This window comes from Amphiprion ocellaris, chromosome 23, assembly GCF_022539595.1.
Source record: "Amphiprion ocellaris isolate individual 3 ecotype Okinawa chromosome 23, ASM2253959v1, whole genome shotgun sequence".
Taxonomy (NCBI): Eukaryota; Metazoa; Chordata; class Actinopteri; family Pomacentridae; genus Amphiprion; species Amphiprion ocellaris.
In genome coordinates, this window is record NC_072788.1 from 12,551,596 (window position 1) to 12,560,581 (window position 8,986).

Sequence of the window (8,986 nt, forward strand, 5' to 3'; positions counted from 1 at the left end):
ATTGCCACATCCAAAAGGACATAAACACAATAGAAGAGCAGTACTAAACTAAACCTGTGCTGAAATACTGCCTCTTTAAATTTTACATTTCAAACACACAACTTCAACACATTTTGATAGGTAAATATAAGCACAGGTTAAGGTGCATATGAACATAAAAACTAAGTGCAGATTAGAAATACCATCTTTTGTTTTGGTTACATCTGAAAGTGCATTAAAAAGTAACTTGCTTAACAGTAACTTTTCAGAACTTGAGACATTTTTCTTCTTTTGAAATAACAAAAAACAGAGTTTGTCCCTGTCCATATTTGGTCTCATCTGAGACAGTCGCATCTTCAGTGCATATAATCAAAAAAATAAACAGTGGGCACAGTGATAGTTACTATCCCTTTGAAACGAAATAAAGCTGACATCAAAGTGCATAATAAAGTGCAACTAAGTGAAATAACTGTCAAAACAAAATGTCTTTCTTAAATATTAAACTTATAATAAGTGAACAGAAAATAGTCACATAAATACATAAAACTACCTTTAGTGTCTGCTACAGCACGCTGCTTTGTTGCACTTACCATGTCTCGAAGACATCTGTGGTGAGAATGTTTGACGTGTCAGACCTGTTTGATAGCAGATGTCACAATCGTCTTAACTTTATCGTCCGTTAAAACTTCATCCACGACAGCCAACATGCAGTCCTTCACAGTTTCTGAGTCTGTGAACGGCCTCTTTTTCGTGGTCCTTTCCTGAGCTGTGCAGGTCCGCTTCATTGTAGTACAGCTCCGGTTGTAAGATGCAGTCAAACTCTGAATTATAGCCGCTCTCTCATGACATCCCTCGAGAAAGTTTGTCCGAAACGCGGCATGTTTTTCCAACGTGGTGTCTTCGGACATTATAATCTTTCAGCGCTGCAAAGCACTCGTTGCAGAGTAAACACATTGGTTTGACGTTCGGACTACGTGGTAAATAAATAAATACTTATCAGTCCACGCAGGATTAAACCGACGGTTTTCCTCGCCGATTTGTCGTTTCAGGATAGAAAAAGACATGCTGCTATTTTCGCCTGTATAGAACTGCTAATGGTAACTTTTCAAACGCGTCTCCCCAACACAATGCATTGTGGGTTAGTTGCTAGGTTACGGTAAGTGTTGCATTCAATGTTTGCAATAATGTTGGAATTTTTGTAAGAACTTGTCAGTGTTTCTGAAAGATGTTTTTCTGTTTTTCTCGGACCCAAGTCCCAATCACTCGGCAGCTGCTTTAGGGCCACTCGAGGGTTGCTTTCGGGCCGCATGTGGCCCGCGGGCCGCTAACTGAATAGGGCTGATCTATAGTTTCCACACAAGACAGAACTGTAAGAAAGTCTAGTTTCAGGAAGATAGTAAAGGTTAGAAAGAGAATCTGGTCTGGTCTGTGATTGGATTTGTAGTAAGAGGACTGAGTTAGGAAAGTTTTGGACCTACAGTCATGACCGTTTTAGAACACTGCTGATAAATCCCTACTGTCAGTTAATGGAATAGTGTAAAGCTTTTCAGCCACTTTGGAAGTTTGACAAGAATTTTCGACAAAACACTCTTTAATGTCAAAGTAAAAACAGATTTCCACAAAGTAATGTCAATAAAGGACAAACATAAAAAGTAAAATAAGTGATTCATCATGAATATTCATCCACTGAAGCGACTAATTCAACAAAGGTGCAGTCAGTTGGTGCTCAAAGACACACAGTTAGTGAATTGGGTCATTTGAGTGCAGTGAATGCGTCTCAGTGACTGTAGTATAAAAACACCTGTATCTTTAAACTATCTACCCACTACCACCTGTAACCACAGGAGTCTACAGCTCCACTGCAAAATGCAAAATACAGGTAACTTAATTACATAATCTGCCACAGTGATAACCGCTTAGTTTCCACTGAACGTATATTTGTTTTATTTTATGAATCTTTAGTCATTCAGATATATTTTCAATTTAATATGTGTGTGTGCGTTGTGGGTTTTAAAATGGCACAATGTTGTTTCTGCTGGGAAATGACACTCACCTACTTAGAATTCTGAAAATTAAACCACAGCTGACCCAGAAACAGCTGATTCAGTAAATCAGTGACATTGAAGCTGTTCCCGTTTGCGTTCTTAAAGTAACTGTCGCGTTATAAAAGAATTCAAAATGTGAGGAAAACACGGGAAGGTGATGTGCAGAGATGTGTCTTCATCCAGTAAAAGACAGATTGTCTAATTCTAGGTACATTTTAGACAGAGATGAAATGTCAAATGCAAAACAAAAAATACCAACAAGAGATGCCTGGACAAATACTGATGAAAACAACAAACCACAAACGCCTCTCTAGACACTTTCTCTGTGGCCCGTCATTTCCTCTTCACACTTAACTGTGTTAACAACACAAAAATTATGTATTTCTTATGTGCTGTGACATTTTAGAAACATTCCACCTTAGAAGATGACTTTAATTTCATTTACTCAATCTTATAATTGTAAGAAAATTGAGTGATGAGTGCTGAGAGTGCACTTTAAAGGTAGCAGAACACCAAAACATTTGCATTTATAGCCCGGTTCAGAGTTTACATGACTTTGCCAGTTCTTTTAGGATTAAAAGGACAGTTTCTGCAGGTTGCTGGCTGACAGACGCCCTCAGATGCTGCAGGTAGTTCCACTGAACACTGGTGATAAAAACCGCTTTCTGGGACATCCTGTGGTGCTGAATTTCCTTGTCACTTTTACCAGTTTGTCTGTCTACACCACTATTTCCATGATGACATCGTTGCTGCCCCGCCTCTCTTTAACAGTCTGAGTGGCTGTGAGGAGAAAGAGATGAACAACAACGGTGACCAAGTTTCTGTTCCTGTCTATGATAACGATAATCAGGTAAAGGCTGTGGTCAAATCAAAGTTTTCTAGTTTATTGAAAATCTAAAAAACAGCTGACTCTTGAATCTTGAGCGAGCTGTTAACCTGTGCTGAGTCTCATTATTAACCTCAAAGGCCACCTGCATGGGATGTTGCAATGTTTGAATTTACCCCCAATATCAGCAACAACAGAATTGTGCTTGGTTTTTTTTTTTCTTTTTATTGCAGCTTCACCATAGTTCAAGCCTGAATTCTGAATGAGCACCGCCTCATTTTCCATTCCATCCAAAAGCTGCAAAAGTAATTTAAGTCAAACTTATTTCTGCATCATATTCAAAACAGCACTAGTCTGATTTGCATTAACCCATTGAACTTAAATTAGTTTCTGGGTGTTTGTTTACTTTTGTCACATTTTTACTCACTGTGGGCTGATTTTTCACTGCAATATAAACTCCTGCAACACAATGGAAGCAGCACAACTATGACGAGAAGTAGAGAGAACTAAAATTAATAACAACTGTGTAGTATGGCACAGTTATAATCACATAAAACATGAAAAAGACAAAAATGAAAGTTGAATTTCTTTGAATATTTAGGCGCATCATTTTTTCAAATGCCCATATGTTACCAAATGCTGGAAAATAAGGTGACTGTACATACTATAGATATTTAAACATTTACATTTTTAGTCTTGTTTCTATACACAGCCTGCAGTTCAGCAGAAAAAATGTTTGTAATGCATGCACAGAGAACTATGATATGCCTGAACTTTGATAATCACGTGGCACCAGATGATATGAGTGACAATCATGTTTTTAACGTTTTTAAATGTTTTTTAATTTTTAAACATGTTTTTAATGTTGTAAAGCACTTTGTGTTGCATTTTTAACTGTATGAAAAGTGCTCTATAAATAAAGTTTGATTGATTGATTGATTGATTGATTGATTGATTGATTGATTGATTGATTGATTGATTGATTGATTGATTGATTGATTGATTGATTGATCACACTTTTAGCAATGTGTGGAGACATAAATTGAAATGGTCTGTTGCAAATGGGGGTTAAAAGGGTTAAACTTTGCACATGTATAAGTTTGTATAGTCACTAAGTTCACATTTTATTTGGAATAAAATCTTAAGTCATATTACTGATCATATGTTTCATATAAATAGTCAGTGAAATCATCAGTTATGTAGATGATACCTGATTGTTTTTTTAAAAGATGCTTTGCTATGTGAAGACATCTGTATTTTCTACAAGGAAATGGTTTGTTGCAAATATGGGTTAAATAGTTTAAAGGTTGGACATGTTCAAGTTCATATAGTCAGAAAGTTCACATATTGTTTGCAGTAAAACCTTAATTATTGACCATATTGTATGTATATAGTAGATTAAATCATCAGCTATGCAGATGACACCTGATTGTTTAAACATGGCTTTTTTTCTTAAATTATCCATTTTGATTTATACATATCAACTCTAGAGGTTTTGAAATTCCTAACATCTACTACTTGTTATGGAAGTTTTGTCTATTTGATCAAATGTGGAAAACTGTAAGGTCAAAATGCGTGATTGGAATTTACTTCACGGGCAACGTCTTTTAGTTTTTGAACATTGTTTGGCAAGTGGCTGAAACATAACTCAAACTACATCAGCGAAAACATGGTTTTAAAAATGTTTTTGTCCTTGTCCATAATGGTTAATAGACCGAGGATCTCCTGCTTCAAAGGTAGGGAGTCATGACTGTTTTTGTCTACCATGCTGTAAATCTGAATGAATCATACTTTGGTGCTTTTGGTTTCCATAAAATGAACTGAATGACTGAGTTGTGCTTTTTAGTAGTAGAAAAATTGTTTAACTCTACCTTTCTTTCTGTCTCTGTATATGAGTCCGAGTAAGATGGTGGACAGCAGGTATGGTGTTCCCACCACAAGGTGACACATAATTCTGAAGACAGAAATCGAAGAGGAAGCTGCAGGTGGAGCTGCAGATGAAGTGGAAGGTGGAACTGCAGATGGAACAGAAGGTGCAGCTGAAGGTGATGGCAAAAGAGAAGCTGCAAAGTGAAATAAACTCTTAAACACTGAGATCTGAGAAGTTAAACAAAGACAAATGTAACATTTTACTAGTAGTGTTTAATATCAGTATTTCAGAATATCTTACCTAAATGCAATGTGTAAGTAACTGGGGCTTGAGAACCTATAATAAATCCTTTCCCCCTAAAACTGCTTGCAAAAACAAGCCTTTGGATATCTGAAACCGGTAGTATTTACATGTACTTTTTTTTTTTTTTTTTTTTTTTTACATCGGAAGTGTGTAATATGAGGCAGCATTAATATGTTTGGATTTAAATTGACTCAATCTCAGCTAAGGCAATATGTTACACTCGCAAACTGTACTTTAGAAATGCCACTGAATAAAACCAAGCAGTGATAGCAGTGCAAACTGTATGTGTCATGTTGCCACGGAAACCTATATTTATTTAAGTTTGTAATGCTGAAAATCCATAAATTTCTATTAATGTTTGGCCCTGATTTTTCCACTGCTTGTACTACAGCCAATATAACATAGATTTGGAAGTTGATTATTTGGAGTAAAACCTTAATTTGTATTATTTACCATACAGTATGCACACACAGTCAATGAAGTCATTAGTTATGCAGATGACACCTGATTGTCTTTAGATGGCTTTCTTTCTTATGCGAGAATGAAAAAAATCACAGATTACAACGTTGATTAGTCAGTTATCACTGACAATATTCAATAAGCAACCGGTTTTCACCCTGATTTGGCCAAAAACTAAAGTGATTTCTCTGTATCCTTCATTGTGTGACAGTGTCAGAACTAAATGTTTGGTTTCATATTTAAATATGTGAAGTTTAAGAGTGCTAATGTGCATTGAGAGTCACAGACTATGAAAGTAAATAGATTAACTTAAACTTTTAACAGTTCTAGTCAAAATGTTTTGTAGTTTCACAGCTTTCTACCTTGATATTATTTTAATACTCCTCATAGTTCTCCATTGTAGCAACCTGGTCCTTTTGTCTGAAGTAGACAGCAAGGTAATAGTCCAAAAGAAGAGTCCCAGGATGCATTAAATGCCCAACATCGAAGAAAATCTGGATAACAGGAAAGTGTATAACCACCGAGTGATACCCATGATAGGGTTTTAGGTTTTGTTGAAATCCCGACTATGCTAAACTTGCTTTGTAGTTCCCCTTTCAACAGAAACAAGACAAAAACATTGCTCTATAGCTCTACTAGTAGTCCAGACTTGTACAGGTAGCTTTCATACCTGATTGAAGGGCAGAGATGTCAAATGTGTCAGGCTTTCTTTAATAAGTTGCTTATTAAAACATGGTTGCAAACTTTTAGCTGCAAACTTTACCCTCAGTCTACAGTCCAACTGTAAACTGTTTCTCTCACCTTCAACAGCCAGCCAGCTGACTGCCGACTCTGGACCTCCAGAGGCGCTGCACTTGTAGAGTCCTTCATCGGATCTGGAAACACTGTCAATGGTCATCTCTCCTGTGGAGCCGCTCCTGATGTTGCGGCCATCTTTGTAGAAATCAAACACGCGATAGGAGGAGTTAGCCTCACCCTTGCAGCGCAGGGTCATGGCAGCTCCCTCTGTCACTGGGAGGACAGGACTCTCTAGAACCACAGAGCGATCTTTGACAAAGAAAGAATCTCATTTCACTCAAGCTTTCTGCACTTTGTAGTTCAAAAATCTTGCCGCACATGGATTCTGATGCACAATCTGCTATGCTTATGATTTGTGTGCAGTACCAGTGATGGTGATGTTGACAATGTTGCTGTGCTGCCCTGTGACAGACTCGCACCAGTAAAGCCCGCTGTCCGATGGGTAGGTGTTTCCGATGACGCAGGTCGAGCCTGTGGAGGTGTAACCCCATCCGGAGGAGCAGAGTCTGATGCCACCGTCCAGCGTTCTCCTCTTAATCTTCCAGCCAGTGGAGTTGGACTGATCCTCACACTTCAGGGTGACGGAGTCGTACCTGAAGAACTGAGTCTTGTCGGGGGTGACCCGAAGACAGGCTGCCGGGAAGAAAGAAGGGGTAAAGGATAACTGAGAGGAAAAATAGAAGACAATAGCAAAGAAGAGGCAATAAGGGAGACAGAGAAGCAAACAGAAGTGATGAAAGAATGGCAAGTAGCATGACAAGAAGGAATAAATGGACGGAAAGGAGAAAGAAGAGGAGAGAAAGAAGCAAATGCAAGTGACAAATTAGGTAGAAATTAAATAGAAATGAATAACAAAAAATCAGTTTAGTAAAAATAGAAAAGAAGAGAGGGATAAAGGGTTAAAAACAAACAAACATGAAAATGCAAAGAGTGTAGAGAGAGAGGTTTGATAAGAGCAGTGAAGGTGAGGAGTGAAAAATCTCCCGACAGAAGAGGAAAAGATGAATTCAGAGGTAAATAAAACAGCACCAATAACAGCAAACAGTGAAAGTCATGTCAAAGATGAAATGAAGCATGGCAGTAAAGCGAGATGAGATTTCAAGAATGAAAGGAATCAGAAGAAGTAAATACAAAACAGAGGAATGGAAAAGTAACACTGGAAGCAAGAATAATCAGACTGAGGAGAAAATAAAGAATTACATCTTTAATGAAAGAGTTCTAAATTCAAAACAATAAATGATTGATCAGCAGCATGCAGAGAGACTGAGCAGTTTGAGAAAGCAAATTTCTGTACGAAAATGTAAAGAAACATCAGCGTTTGTACTCACAGAGCATCAGGCACAGCGGTGTTACCTGCATCCTGTCCCAACAACAACTGACACCCCGACTGTCTGATGTCTGTACTTCCTCTCTGAGGCTAGGTGTCATAGCAGCTTGGTGTTTATTTCCTCTAGACAACAAATAAACAGTCACAGAACAAGCTTTTAAACTGGCTCAGTATGAATAAACAGCCTCCTCAACAGACAACCTGCATTCATTTTATTTTTTAGTCCTCTTGGGGGCATCGCAAAAAGCTCTAAATTCAACAGCCTGGTATCGTGAAAAGGCGTGTTTTCACCACGAAAAGTCTCTTGGTGTGTGCAGAACGGCATTTTTTGCATTAAACTAATGCAATGTATTTGCAACTAAAGACCTGAATATTAAACACCTCGCATATCATTTAAATGGCTTAAAATATCACGCAAAAAGCAAATAAACATAGTAATGACACTCAAAATGTGTCGGAATAGGAAAACTTTTTGTTTCTGGTGGAAGTATTTAATCTCTTAGCGCTGCTTTTGGTCTCTTGAGAATAATGAATATTTCTTTTGAGACACTAATTAAGTGCGTATTGCTCACCAGTCAGTTGATAACTCTTTGTGACTGCATTTTGGTGCTTTAAAGACAACTTTGCAGGTTAAAGCTATGACCGTGAACCAAACTAGGTCAGGTGCTGATCAAAAGGTTCTAAAATCTGTACCTGATGTAAATGTGACTGCCATCTTCACAAAGGAAGTCTTCCTGCTTTGCTCCCAGTGCTCCTGCAACACTTCCTGGATGTCCTGCTGGGAAGCACCATCCACGATAGGAGCAGAGTCTCATAAACTGTGTCCAGATGGCAGTGGCTCCAATAGAATTTCATTTTGGGGAAGTGGAAGAAGTAAAGGGAGACAAAACTGGTGAGTACAGTTGTGTTTTTGAGGCCTGACCTGATGCTGGTCTTGGACACTGCAGCTCTTCCACTGTTAAACTGCTGTTTCTTCTCTTTGCGGTAGCTGAAGATCCTCCTAAGGTCACCACCAGCGATGGTCCTCCAGATGAAGGTTGGATCATCTCAGCTACTGATTGACTGGCAATGTTATGATTCCTCTCTGCTTCAGTTTAAGCTCCCACTGTGAAACTGTGAATGCTCAGCTACCAGTGGTCACAAAAGGTCAAGCAGCATCGTGACTTGTGACACTTTAGTGTTTGCACATGTTGCAAATGTTCATGATGGTGACAGTCCCAGAACTTTTTGATCAACCCTTGTTCATTTGAATCTTGCCAAACCAAAACAATGAGCTGAAAAGATGCTGAAAGCTTCCATAAAGTTGAGTCGTAAGTCAATTCTTCATGGAATAAGCACAATAAAAGTCCCCTTTCACATCGCACATAGCAATCTTTTAT

General features: G+C 38.2%; 1 protein-coding gene across 2 annotated transcripts; it reads right to left on the reverse strand.

The window, feature by feature from the left end:
* Nucleotides 1-1,535: 1,535 nt before the first annotated feature.
* LOC111575625 (low affinity immunoglobulin gamma Fc region receptor II-like) lies at nucleotides 1,536-8,916 on the reverse strand. 2 transcript variants are annotated; one of them, XM_055008062.1, is made up of 7 exons: nucleotides 8,530-8,916; nucleotides 8,301-8,382; nucleotides 7,609-7,730; nucleotides 6,647-6,913; nucleotides 6,284-6,529; nucleotides 4,722-4,865; nucleotides 1,536-2,804 (listed from the first exon to the last, which is right to left on the reverse strand). In XM_055008062.1, the coding sequence occupies exons 1-7, from the start codon at nucleotides 8,651-8,653 to the stop codon at nucleotides 2,743-2,745; spliced, it is 1,047 nt and encodes a 348-aa protein (XP_054864037.1). In that variant the 5' UTR covers nucleotides 8,654-8,916; the 3' UTR covers nucleotides 1,536-2,742. The 2 variants fall into 2 exon arrangements, with proteins under 2 accessions (XP_054864037.1, XP_035809006.2); XM_035953113.2 differs by having other exon boundaries at nucleotides 4,722-4,913.
* Between the last annotated feature and the right edge of the window lie 70 nt (nucleotides 8,917-8,986).